At 34.9% G+C, this 14,591-nt stretch overlaps 1 protein-coding gene across 9 annotated transcripts in view; it reads left to right on the forward strand.

The window, feature by feature from the left end:
- ITSN1 (intersectin 1) overlaps positions 1–14,591 on the forward strand; it is a 257,189-nt gene that overhangs the window by 134,719 nt on the left and 107,879 nt on the right. For all 9 annotated transcript variants that reach the window (XR_001715152.4, XM_016947143.4, XM_016947144.4 and 6 more), the window contains exons 15-16: positions 4,426–4,513; positions 4,959–5,098. Coding sequence is in view for 8 of the 9 variants with exons in the window: in XM_016947143.4 (XP_016802632.1) it covers positions 4,426–4,513; positions 4,959–5,098 (228 nt within the window). In the remaining variant the exon portion in view is untranslated. The remainder of the gene's footprint in view (positions 1–4,425; positions 4,514–4,958; positions 5,099–14,591) is intronic.

Consider the following 14,591-nt stretch of genomic DNA (forward strand, 5'->3'; position numbering starts at 1 on the left):
AATCTTTTGCCCATTTTTTATTGGGCTGTTTGTCTTACTATTTACTTGTAAAAGTTCTTTTTATATTCTTAACAAGTCATTTGTCGGATACATGTTTTGCAAATATTTTTCTCCCAATCTGGCTTGGGTTTAATTTTTGTTAATGGTATTTTTTAAAGGGCAGAAGTTTTAAATTTTGATGAAGTTCAGTTTACCATTTTTTTTCTTTTGGTGTTCATGCTTTTTATGTTCTATCTGAGAAATCTTTGACTACCCCATGACTGCAAATATTTTATTTTCTTCTAGAAGTTTTTGGGGCTTAAAAAAATAATTTTTACAAGTTTTTATAAATTGAAAAAAACTTAAAATTTTAAGTTTCATAGTTGTATCTTATATGTTTAGGTCTATGAGCTATTTCAAGTTGATTTTTGCAGATAGTATAAGGTAAAGGTTGAGGTTTATATTTTTACATACTGATACACAGTTGTCATAGCACCATTTATTAAAAACACTGGCTTTTCTCCCATTGAGTTACCTTGGTAGCTTGTTGAAAATCAGTTGAACATATTTGTAACGGTCTATTCTGGACTCTATTCTGTTCTTTTGATCTGTCTGTCCTTTACCAGTACCTCACCCTGTTGATACCTAATTTTTGAAGTCAAGTGATACGAATTCTCTGTTATTGTTCTTTTTAGAATTGTTTTTGGTTATTCCAGGTCCTTAACATTTCCATGTACATTTTAGAATCAGCTTATCAGTTTTTATAAAAATGCTTGGAATTTTGTTGGAATTCCATTGAATTTATAAATCAATTTGGGAAGATTTGACATCTCAGCAATAGTAAATCTATGGCATAAATCTCTATTTTGGTAGTTATAAATTTCTCTCAGCAATGTTTTGTAGTTTGCAGTGTCCAAGTCTTGTAGATACTTTGTAAAGTTTATCCCTAAGTATTTTGTGGCTTTTGATGCTATTGTATATTGCATATTTTTATTTTAGTTTCCAGTTGTTTGGTGCCAGTATATAGAAATAGAATTTATTTTTGTATATTGACCTTATATCTGTGATTGCTTAACTAACTTCCTTTGTGTGTCTTACTTTGTTGACCAGAACCTCCCATACTATATTGGATAGAAGTGGGAAGAACCTTGTTCCCTCTCGATGAAGGAAAGCTCTCTCACCATAGAGTATAGTGTTAACCAGGGTTCTTGTAAACACCTTTTATCAGGTTGATGGACTTCCCTTTTTGCTGAGGGTTTTTATGATGAATGGGTGTTGAAATAGATCATATGTTTTTTCCCGCATCTATTGAGATAAGTATGTGTTTTTTCTTTCTTATTTTGTTAATATGATGAAATACATGGTTGCCATTTGAATGTTAAATCAGCCTTCCATTCTTGGGATAAACCGCTCTTGGTCATGGTATATTACCCTTTATTAAAATATTTCACTACATTCCATTTCCCATTATTTTATTAAGGATCTTTTTAAATCTGTTGAATTCAATTCAACAGAGATATTGGTTTTTAGTGTTCTTCTAATATTCTTGTCTAATTTTGATATCAGGGTAATGCTGGCCTCAGAAAATGAGTTGGAAAATATTCCTTCCTCCTCTATTTTCTAAAAATGTTTGTGTTGAAATAGCATTTCTTCTTTAAATTTTGGTGGCATTCACCAGTGAAGGCCTCTGGGCCTGGAGCTTTCTTGAAGACTTAATTATAAAATTCATTATGTAGGTATAGGGCTATTCTGATTTTCTTCTTCTCCTTGAATCTGTTTTGATTATTTTTATCTGTCAATGAATTTGTTTATATTATCTAAATTATTAAATTTACTTGTATAAAGTTGTTTATAATATTCTCTTATTGTATGTAAGTCTGTAGTATCTGTAGTGATGTCTCTTCTTTCTTTGCTGATATTGGTAATTTGTGTCCTCTCACTCTGTCTCCGTGCTTCCTTCTCCTTTTCCTTCCTAACCCCTTCTTCTCTCCTTTCTCCTACTCTATCTCTCCTCCTTCTTTTCTTGATCAGTCTATCTGGAGTTTGTTTATTTTTAAAAAATAAGTTCTTGGCTCTATTGATTTTTTTTTTTAAATAAGCCCTTGGCTTTATTGATTTTCTCTGTGGTATGTCTGTTTTCTGCTTTATTTTTGTTCTTTTTCTCTTGTTTCTTCCATTTACTTATTTGGGGTTTAATTTTCTTTTCTCCAGCTTCATAAGGAGGAAGTTTAGAAAACTGATTTTGGACCTTTCATCATTTTTGATACAAACATTTTAAGCTTTAAATTTCCATCTAAACACTGACATTGCCATATCCCACAAATTTTTAATATGTTGCATTTTCATATTTATTCAATTCAAAATCTTTTTAAAATTTTCTTTGTAATTTCTTCTAATTCTTTCACATTTATTGAGATTTATGGCTCAGCATATGCTCTGTCTTGGGGAATATTCCATGGGCGCTTGAAAAGAATGTGCATGCTGTTGTAATTAGGTAGAGTGTCCCCTAAATGTCAGTTAGATCAAGTTGATTCATGGTGGTCTTCAAGTCTCCTGTGTCTTGACTGATTTTGTGACTACTTTTATTAGCTACTGAGAGTGGAACACTGAAATCCTGATCATTGTGGATTTGTATATCTTCCTTTCATTTCTGTTCAATTATTGTTTCATGTACTTTGAAGTCCTAAGAAACTCCTTATACATTTGAAATTTGAGATTTGTAAAGGAAAAAGTACCAGAAGTTGATTGCTGGAAATTATTTTAAAATATTACAAAATGCATGCACCTTTTTAAAGTATATTTTTCTTTTCTTTTTTTTTTTTTTTTTTTTTTTTGAGACAAAGTCTCACTGTTGCCTAGGCTAGAATGCAGTGGTGCGATCTCGGCTCACTGCAACCTCTGCTTCCCGAGTTCAAGTGATTCTCCTGCCTCAGCCTCCCCGGTAGCAGGGATTACAGGCAAGCGCCACCACGCCTGGCTAATTTTTATATTTTTCGTAGAGATGGGGTTTCACCATGTTGGCCAGGCTGGTCTCGAACTCCTGACCTCAGGTGATCTGCCCACCTTGGCCTAAGTGTATTTTTCTATGTGTTAACTCTCTTTATGTGTCTTTTGTTAACTCTTGAGGTAAAGTTTCATAAAATATTCTCCTGGAAAATTTAGGGATGAAGGCCATGTGTTTATTAAACTAAGTATTATCACCTAATACTATATATGACCAAGTACAATTTTTATTAAAGATTGATGCTTAGACTGTTCGCTTATTGATAATATGATAAAAATCAAGATTCCCAAAAATGTAATGAAGTGAAAAATAAAACATTCTTTGAAGAAAGAAAAGTATGTAGTAGGTAATCAGATATTGGTTCCCTTTCTGTACAGGGATTAGCAGATACTTGCTTTGGAGATAAGTCAGATCTGATTTGTGTATTCGGTTTTATCAAGATTTTTTTTTTCTGGTATGGATTATTCATAGGAGAAGATGCTTCTAAATTCTAGCTATTGAGTTAACTCTTTCTACCATTTAGACATGCATTACACAGAGATTTATTCCACATAAGCCAGTCTGTATCTAAAGGTGGTTATTCCAAAATGGACTGGTTTTTAGCTTCTGATGAAAAATTTTAATTAAGGCATTTTTAGTTTTTCAAACAAAAAGTCAATACATAGAGCTCATTTTTTATCAAGGTAAAAATAAAAGTCAAATATTCTTTATTATAACCTAGGAAGGCTGCCATTTTACTGAAACATGCAGAAACTATACAGGATATTTTTGGCTAAATTTAAGCAAATACTGTTCTTGGCAAGTTAACCACAAAAATTCCAAACAGCCTGTGCAGTGTGGCTTAACTTTTTTCTTGTGTCAGTTAAAAAAATAGTTGCTTCAAAACTTTTGTGTACCTGTTTAAAATTCCATCCAGTGTGGTGGAAAAATATATACAGCAGCTAAGTTTCTAGTTGTTAAAAATCTTTGATTTCTGTTTCTAACTTCAGGTATACAGTAAACCTAAGTTCAGCCTTAGTAAGTATCAAAGTTCAGGATAGAGTAATAGGGTAGCTCCTATTTAGACCACTGAGTTAGTTTACAAACAGTAGGATCACTGCATTTGCATTTGATCCCGGTGCCATTGGAAGATCATTGCTTCAATTTATCTCTGTGGAGTAGTACTTAATGTACATTTTTTGAAGCTTATAAATATCCAGTAAGTCAACAAAAATATAAGAAATATCAGGGAAGCTATAACTGTGTAGGGAAAAGCATTTGGCAAACAGAGTTAATTTCTTGGCAAGAAAGCAGGAGCCACACCTAATTAATAATTAAATGCAGCTTCACCATGCAGGATTTGGGAAGAGTCTGAGAAAACTGACTTAAGCTCTGCCTGGATCTTAATGTAGATGTGGTAGCCTTCCCTGTCATTCATTACTATTTTCCTCCTTCCTTCCCAGGAATCTCAGCAAATGCTTGGAAGACTTATTCCAGAAAAACAGATACTCAATGACCAATTAAAACAAGTTCAACAGAACAGTTTGCACAGTAGGTGTTTTATTTTTAAAGTTGACCTTTTCTTTATTCTTTCTTTTTTTGACATGGAGTCTCACTCTGTCCCCCAGGCTGGAGTGCAGTGGTGCAATCTCGGCCAACTGTAACCTCCGCCTCCCGGGTTCAAGATTCTCTTGCCTCAGCCTCCCAAGTAGCTGGGACTACAGGTGCATGCCACCACAGCCAGCTAGTTTTTGTATTTTTAGTAGAGATGGGGTTTCACTATATTGGCCAGGCTGGTCTCGAACTCCTGACCCCAGGTGATCCGTCCGCTTTGGTTCCCCAAAGTGCTGGGATTACAGGTGTAGGCCACCGCGCCCAGCCTTTTCTTATTTTTTAACCAGCAAGAATTTCCTTAAGTGAAATGAGAACATTAAAAAACATTTTCCTCACTGCAAATTAAAGTTTTTCTTATCTTTGCGATGTTTTTCTAAAATAGGAGATTCACTTGTTACACTTAAAAGAGCCTTAGAAGCAAAAGAACTAGCTCGGCAGCAGCTACGAGACCAACTGGATGAAGTGGAGAAAGAAACTAGATCAAAACTACAGGAGATTGATATTTTCAATAATCAGCTGAAGGTAACTCTTCTATGTGTGCCTGCATGTGTGTCCTACCTTTAATTTTTTTTAACTGTCCAAATGATTAGTTGCTATTTAATCACAGGCAGAAAAATTTATTATGCCATTGTGAGACAATCTAAATTGCACTTTTCTCCTTGAAAATATAAAAATGAATTTGGCATCTATAAATTAGGGCTGAATGAGTGGCCCCAGCATGACATCTATTTTTAACCTGAATCATATTTTGACACATCTCCATTCTTTTGTCTGTTTATAGTCACATCAAGTTGATTCCAAAAGCTTTATCTTTCTTATGTTCTTTGAATACTACTAAAAGGGATTGTTTTCTTTTTTAAAACTAAGAATTTTTCTGCCACTTCTTATCTTCATTGCGCTTAAATGTAGATCTTTATTTTGTTACCTCATTTTTAAATCTTACTGTTTTAGTGGAGTAATTGCTTTTGTCTCTTGTGGCAGAAGTGGTGTATGGTTTTGTCACATTCGCACAGTAAAATTGGGAAAATGCCAAAACTCTGAGGAAATGTAAAATGGTTAGATCACAGCCTTTTTCAGATTTGGTGTTTCTGATTTAACTTTACAACTGTATCATCTTAAGAATGTTAATTCTTGGCCAGGCGTGGTGGCTCATGCCTGTAATCCCAGCCCTTTGGGAGGCCGAGGCAGGCGGATCACGAGGTCAGGAGATCGAGACCATCCTGGCTAACACGGTGAAACCCCGTCTCTACTAAAAATACAAAAAATTAGCTGGGCATGGTGGTGGGCGCCTGTAGTCCCAGCTACTTGGGAGGCTGAGGCAGGAGAATGATGTGAACCCAGGAGGCGGAGCTTGCAGTAAGCCAAGATCACGCCACTGCACTCCAGCCTGGGTGACAGAGCAAGACTCTGTCTCAAAGAAAAAAAGGAATGTTAATTCTTAAAATCAGAACACAAACAGTTTATTTCTTATAAACAATCATATACTACTTTAGATGTATGTAGATGTTAGCATTTTTGTTATTCTTATAAGAAATTGGATGTTATACTTTTTTCCCCTCCAAATATTTGTTTTCCTTTTCTAACTTAAAATTCTTTTTAAGCCAATTCAGCTTTTGACAGTAGGAAGAAGTAAAACTCCTATTCTATAATTCTAAAAACAAAATTAAAAATTAGCATATATGAAACTTTTATAATAGTTGACCTTTGGATTGAGATTCTAGGCCAAATTGTCTAGACATCTGAGTTTGAGGTATGTGTGCTGTTCTTTCAGAGTATTAGGTAATGATCTTTTCTCAATTGTACGATTCCAGGAAAGTGCTCTTAGGGGAAATATTATTTGAGCCAACTTAGTGTTTTTCTTCACTTTGCTTTCATGCTTACATGGTGTGTGTATGTGTGTACACTATATATGTTCTATATTCATGCATATATGATTATGTGTGGTATGTCAGTATTGGAAGTACAGCTGTAAATTAACCATCTCTAGAATAAGTGCAATTAGAAACAAAAAAACAAAAAAGAATAAGTTCAATTAAAGTATGCTCACATTAACTTTCATTGTCACTTGTCTCTTTTATAAGCAAAAAAAAAAAAAAAAAAAAATAGCACTGTTGCAAAGCCTACGTTGCTTTTTAATAGTCTCTTGGGATATAAACTGTTAAATATTAAGCTCTCTTCTGAACCCAGGCAGTAGTCCAGATTTGTGCCTTCACATTGATTCTTTTTCTAGAAATTTGACTCCCCTAAAAAAGGTTCAGGTATTAGAAAATGATACTCTAGTGAGAGGCTTTTGATAAATGTCTAGAAGATTAAATAATTTTGGTGATTGAATTTCTGTTGCCATTACTAAAGAGAACACCCTTAATATGTGGCGAGTCACCCCTACTTTGTTTAATTGACTATGGCTGCTTTCAGTATCACAGAGTTTCTTACATAAAGGCCAATTTTAGCCCCCTTTTCCACTAGCCCTTTTTCCAAATATGCTTATTTTTAAATAAGAGTATTTCTTCTTGTTTTTTAATTTTAATTTTGGCTTTCTCTTATTAACTTTAATTAATATGATGAGTTTAAAAAAAATCACAGGTCAGGTCGGGTGTGGTGGCATGTGCCTGTAATCCCAGCACTTTGGGAGGCAGGTGGATCACTTGAGCAAGTGGATCATTCGAGACTAGCCTGGGCAAAAGGGTGAAACCCTGTCTCTACAAAAAAAAAAGAAAACACACACACACACACACACACAAATTAGTCAGGTATGGTGGCATGTGCCTGTAGTCCCAGCTACTTGGGAAGCTGAGGTCAGAGAATCACTTGAGTCTGGGAGGTTGGGGCTGCAGTGAGCCATGATTGTGTCACTGCACTCCTGCCTGGGCAACAGAGTGAGACCCTGTCTCAAAAAACAAACAAACAAAACAGTAAACAAATCACAGGTCAGTATAACTATATTGTTTTGTTATTTAACACGCATTTGGAGGACTTAGTGAATATGTTGTGTTATGGTTATTATCTCTAGTATTCCTCTCAAACCTGGTAAAGCCAAAACAAACAATTAAATTGGAGAATCAAAAGATTTATAGAATTTGATTGAGACAACTCAGAGATGGATTTATCATTTAGTCTCTTAAGTGTCACTTGCCCACATTTCTTTGTTGTAGCCACACTGGAAAATGAAATACTTTTTTTGTGACTTTAGAGCATGTGTCCATTAGCAACCATGTTTTCTTGGATGAAGAGATAGGCCAGGAGGAGCCAGTCTCCTGACTCTTGGGGTTTCTTCAGTGCCCCTCTTGATCGGCAGTGCCTTTAGAGCATCCACGCTGATGATGCAAAAATTACTTCTGCCTTCCTGGGATGTGTCATTTCACACATCTAACCTGATAGTGTGAATTTGTTGTATCCTAAACCTTCCTTTCCCTAAAGGAAGCCAGCTGGAGAGTACAGAAAAGAAATTAGGGCTTCCTGTTCTTTTGTATTTCATGTTCACGTAGATTGTTCACCTGGAAGAAGGAAATGCAGTTCCCTCATTATAGGTTAGTACTGTAACACTGGAGGAATACCTTACAGAGTACAGAATTTTAAAATTAGTTGATCAGGATACTAAATCTATATTAAGTGGCTGGCTCCACAAATGAGGATAACATTTAACAAAAATTGATTCTCACTATTTTGGGTAAATTGCAATAAGTCATTCACCTCCTTTGATGCATGCTCAGAGTTATGTCCAGTTCTTAGGTATAAAGGTAATGCAGGGAATAATCGTACCCTGGTTCTGCCCAGATTCTGAGTTATAAGACAGTGATTAGGAAGTATAGGAAGCGTATTTAGTCAAAAAACTAAATGCACTTATACTTTCCTTTTCTTTTAACATACAATCTGATTTAGTTCTTTCTCTAGAATGTCTTGCTCAGATTAATTTGTCTTTTGTGGGTTTCTCCCATTTTCTTCAGTTCAGGAAGAATTCCTTCCTTCCCTACCCAAAATCTGATAAGCAAAGATAGAAATTCTCAAAGCATTAATTAAAGAGGAAAAAGTTACAGGTTAACAGGTATTTGTCTCGTATAGGAAGCAACCTGTTGAAAACATGAGGCATACTTACAATCGGGTCTTCTGTTAAATGGCTCCATATTCAAAGTCGTGGGCCTTTAAGTTTCTACCTAATCCACGGAAATTGAAGGCTCATTTTTTGTTTTCCAAAAAAGGCTGTTTTCCCATGCATTTTAATAGATATTTACCTTTTAGGTGTCATATTTATATATTCAAAAAAAGATCCTAAGACGTAAATATCTTTCTATTTACCACCCAAACCAATAATTACTTGAGAAAGGAAACAGGAATCTTACTGTAGCAAATAAACTTTGCTTTTGGGTTTTAAATAAGTCTGTGAAAACAGGGAGGGTGAGAGAAGAGGAGAAACGATAGCACCCTGAAATATTGAAGCTCTTATCCTACAAATTCCCCAATTGGCAGCCTTTGTACTTATGTTGCCCTTGCTATGCATTATAAATTTTAGGTTTTTGATTATCAAATGAAATATTTGAACAGTGAATTAACCAGGAATAATTAATTTTATTGTGATTATTGCTAGCATGAATTAGTACATCTTAAAATAGTTTTAATTCAGTGGATAAAATTTATTTACCATTAACTTCTGCTTTTAAAATGTGTTCTGTATGTAACAAATACCTTATTAAGAAATCGGTAGTCTTCTCAGATCCACGTTCTAGAAACAACAATTTAAAATTATTATCTATGACTTCTACTTCAGTTTACATGAAAATTAAAACTCCCAACTTTTTTGGAGACTCTGTGTACCAAAAGGGTAGTTTTTCTTACACACAGTGCTTACCTATAGGCATAAAATTATGATTCAAACAAGTGTTAAATAACATTACTGCCAGGACTTTTTGGACAGTAGCACCTGACTTTACCTTGACCTTGGCGATGTCAGTAGTTACTGCAGCAGTTTTCCTTGGCACTGACAGCCTAATGTTCCATATTTTAATGTCTTAGCTCTAAGATGGAGCAGCAGCACAAAGTACAGCTTGTAGTTTTCCAGGCTCCTTTAAGAGGTCAAATAAGGAGAATCCAACACCCAACGGAGCTAGATTTTATGTTTCATGTTGAAAAGTTGAGTCCTTGTTGGTTCCTGTCTAGTCAGTGTGTACTGGACAAGTCCTAATGTGAATGGCCGTTTACATTTGAGCATTTCTTTCTTCCAGTCAGTGGCAATGGAGGAGGCAGTGTTGCAGTGCCTGGCAGTTCTCCTGGGCTGCGTCATCCACTTAGACTTCTTTCTAAAGGTCTCCATGCCCTACTCAGGCAATGCACATCTTTCTCAGACTAAGAATGATGAACCATCTCCAGCTCTGTGCTTCAGTTTCCCCTGCGCAGATGAGTGCTCAGTGTCTAAGATAGCATTTACCATGAAGTACTAAGCCTTCTTTATAAAAGTTAATTACTAGTTATTATTAATCGTGGAGTATGATTGATTCTTTCCTATTGACGAGTTGCGTGTGTGTATGGTGGTGTAAACTGAATTACAAGCTGGACAAGGTACTGTATACTGTAGTCTTGTCTTTTTAACAAGCATTTTAGATCATTGAATTTGAGCTTGTCTGCAAAAATGTGAAAGCGCTCAGTTGTTATTTGGGTCATGTGCATGTTTCCATCATGGGAGACATACTGTGATCAGTATACTATTCCAAATGTGTATAGCATTTTATTTTCTAGCAAAGTTTGAATATTTAAGACTAATTCACAATAATGATTTAATTCCTTAGTATACTTGGGAAATCCAGGCTTCTAAAATTAGACACAAGAGGCTGTTAGAAATATAAATTCTCCTCATAATGCTACCTGTTCTAAAAATTGCTCTTAGAACCGAATCGATGTTGAAATGAGAAGGCCAGTTGTAGTAAATGAGGTTGTTTGCTTAACTAAAGCCTTTATACTCTTGGTTTCAGACACTAGCTTTCATGGGAGGCTCATTCATTATGAAGGCAGTGAAAGGCAAAATGTTTAGCAACCAGAGGAAAAAAGAAAAGAGCTGGAGAAAGAACTGCAGAACAGAGTAAGAAGTCAGGGAAAAAAATGCTTATGAAGGGAAACAATGAAGGAAGGAGAAAGACTCAGAAAGAGGAGGCACAGAGACAGTGAGAGAAATCAGTATGGTTCAAATAGCCATGTTGCTTTGTCATAATTAGTAGAATAATGTTTGGTTCTTTCATTCTGTTCAAGCTAAAATTTTATTTTTACCTATATGATCCTTTGGAAAAGACCTCTTATGCACAGAAGTAATAAAGTGCTCTAACTCTCATTCTGTCAGATTCTGTGCCATACCAGTAGGCTGCTTGGTTGAGTTTTTTAGTTACAGCATGGGTTTTTTTTCTTTTTAAGGTTGTAAAAATTTAATAAAAGGTAATTTGGGAAAGGGTTAAGAAGAACTCAGTCTTTTGAAAAAATACTTTCTTCTCTTAATGGAATATTGCTTTGTGATGAAGCAGACACTTTGAGGGAAATTCAGATTTTCAGGACAAAATGGAATCAGTTTTCTCTTTCTGGTAATACTTCCCAAGGGTACTTCCCAAAGCCTCATGGCAGAGGGTGTCTGATTACCTATTACTATTGCAGAGAGGACAGGAGCTTCTAGCTCTTCTGCCCACCCCCTTCCACACACACACCTTGCTCCAATCTCCCTTGGCACTTGTGACACATTGACTACCATTTTGTGCCATGGGAAATAGTCTTATTATTTTGTTAAATACTGACTTCAAATTTAAATTTTTGAACATGTTTTCAAACAGTATATCCCATTTCAGAATTTAAATAACCAATCAGGCCAGGTGCAGTGGCTCATGCCTATAATCCTAACACTTTGGGAGTTCGAGGCGAGTGGATCACTTGAGGTCAGGAGTTTGAGACCAGCCTGGCCAACATGGCAAAATCCTGTCTCTACTAAAAATACAAAAATTGGCTGGGTGTGGTGGCACGCACCTGTAATCCCAGCTGCTCGGGAGGCTGAGGCAGGAGAATCACTTGAACTTCATCACGGCAGAGGATGCAGAGAGCCAAGATCATGCCACTGCATTCCAGCCTGGGCAACAGAGCAAGACTCCATCTCAAATAAATAAATAAATGAATAACCAATCAGTATATATTTTTCTGTATAGTCCTCTCAGTTTTAATGCATCGAGAATGAATAAATGTAGCCTGGTACAGTGACATGTATCTCAGGAGGCTGAGGTGGGAGGATCACATGAAGCCAGACGTTCAAGGCTATGATCGTGCCTGTGAGTAGCCGCTGTACTCCAGCCTGGACAACACATGTCTCTAAATAAATAAATTTTTTTAATGAATGAATAAATTTATAATTTTATGATAAATGGGCTATCAGTTTAACTTGATTTGGGTATAGTTTCTGTGTTCTGAAATCGTTATTTTTCAAAATTTTCCATACAGGCACAAGTTCTCACCTCATGGGGTTTGTTAACTGGCTTTCTTTAATAGCTCTTCATTTGTTTCACAACCACTTAATTTGAAAAAGTTAATGTATTTTAAAACTCCAAAGGCCTTCTATAAATTTTGATACTGTATACTACATATTATCCCTAGGTGAGAAATAATGTTTATTTACAGAAAAGCACTTCTACTTTGGACTTTTTATGGATGTGATATTATAGATAAACACCTGAAATTTCTGATGCGGTAGCTACATCATTTTTTAATGAGGTCAATTTAATATTAACAGTATGAAGATTATTATAAATGTTATATGTGAGCTAAATAATTTTATCTTGATTTATGGTTTTGAGTTCATGAAATTTAAGTAATTAAGTTATGTTTGTTTTTGTCTCTCACTTCCAAGAGACATCCTGAGGCGAACCAAAAGCAAAATCCTTCAAAAAAGTTAAATATCTAAATCAGTAAATACATTTCCATTAACTGCTAGTCTCCTTTCATAGACCCCTGTTGCTATTTTTTTCTCTTCGTATACATTATGCAAAGTAATGTTTGTGAAAAGGAATCCTATATATTGTTCAGGCGCATGCTACTTTATATTTCAAGTAATATTGTTTCACATAGTACATGTATTTTTGAGTGTCTCTAAGACCAGATGAAGTAGAAACAGTCACAGTTATTAAATCAAGTGATTCTGTGCCTTTTAGCTTAGCAATAGAACAAACTTCTTCAGTAAACTTGAGCCACATTTCTCAGGGGAAAAATAGTTGGATTTTCTTGGGTATTCAATTTGTCAAACAGATTGCTTTTGAAATACTTTGGCTCTGTGCCATAGGATGTCCAAAGATGTTTTATGGTTCAAATATCTTAGTTCTTTAGGGGAAATAAGTGACTTTTCCCTCTTTGGTCTAGGGAAGAAAATTAAAAGCAAGTTGATTTTCGTTTATCTTAACTAATACAAAACAGAATCTTGATATGCCAGTAATTTGTTATTGTGGTTCATGAGCTGTGCTTGATCAAAGACCCCTTGAGACTAATAAAAGCTGTGAGCTTTCTCCACCAGAAAAATGCCCATATACCCCAAGTCTGCATGCAACATAGTATCCGCAGGGCTGAAGCTTATTCATGGAACCTGGTTAAGAAACTCTGTATTTTCATGATTCTGCATAAATTGTGATTTTTTAAAAAAACTTATTTTAATATTTAATATTAATATTTAATATATGTGTGTAGTGTATATACTACACATTTTATAGTTTTATTTTTTCTGCATAAGTATTTGTTACATGCAGCTACAATTTCTTGACTACTTAATAATTTCTTATTTAAGAAAGTACTGTAATTATGTTTTATTGGAAGATAATATCAAATTATTACATACTCTACCTAGTGTAAAACATGTCATACACTTGAATAGAATTCATAAAAGAAAAATCAACAAAGTTGTACACTCCGTACTATATTGCTAGATTAATATCCAGCCAAGAAACAAGTTTTTGTAGAATTACTGGTTTTAGAAAAAAAAATCACTTAATTTTAGGAAGAACCGAGTGAGATACTGACTTTTGATTCGTGGTAATTTGTTTGTTTTCTTTCTGTTATAATAGCAAAATAACTGTGACAAATTCCATGTGGATTTGATAGAATTTGCAGGGTCATTTAAATCAAGTTGCCTACCAGGAAAAGTTGATACTTTCAGTGTGGTGAAATTTTCCTTAGCCATTTCCCCCAATAATTTGCTCATTTCCTAGATATGTAATTTAATGGCACTAGATTTGTTTGTCACTTTGAATTTTTTTCTTTCTGAAGGAGTTAAAAGGATACTTCTTAATAACTGTAACTGTACTTGAGTCTCTTTAATAGTATGGAGAAGAATGAGAGAATAGTGTAGCCATCTGCTCCCCTATGTGAAAGGACTGGGTATTCTACAAGGACTTTGTTCTGGCAAAGGAAGGAGAGTCATTCACTCATTTTTTTAAGAGTATATTTCTTCATTCTATAGATTGCCTTCTCAGAAGTTCAACTTTTTAAAAAGCTTATCAACTTAGAAATCATCCATGTTCTGCTTACGTTGATTCATGCCATAGTAAACTCTTTAAGTCCAAGAAAAGAGAAGACCCAGAATGCTTGCCTCTGGGCAGCATGTTGATTTCCTTACAACTGTGTATCTCAGCAGTGTTTGACTTGGATGAAGGAAATGATAGAAAAACTTTGCCATCTTGAAATCTGGATCATAAGGTGCCAGAGCCTTCTGTTAGCTTATTTGTCGTCTGTTATTTTATGGTTCCTGCAAGCTCCATTCCTTGGAGGTACTTGAAACTGCAACTTACATAATCAGTTCCTAAGATCGGTTCAAATACTGCTATACTCAAAAACAAGTGTGTTTAAAAAATGTAAGTATCTTTTTTCATGTATTTGATACATTTAAAAATTATTTTTGAAACTGTGTCATAGGTAGGTTTTTTTCCTGTAGATTCTTCAAAATCACTTTTTCTTACAAGCTTTTCAATTTTATAGTCTCTCCTAATGTATTACTAGCTTTACTTAAATCCGGTAATCA

Source organism: Pan troglodytes, chromosome 22 (genome assembly GCF_028858775.2).
Source record: "Pan troglodytes isolate AG18354 chromosome 22, NHGRI_mPanTro3-v2.0_pri, whole genome shotgun sequence".
NCBI lineage: Eukaryota > Metazoa > Chordata > Mammalia > Primates > Hominidae > Pan > Pan troglodytes.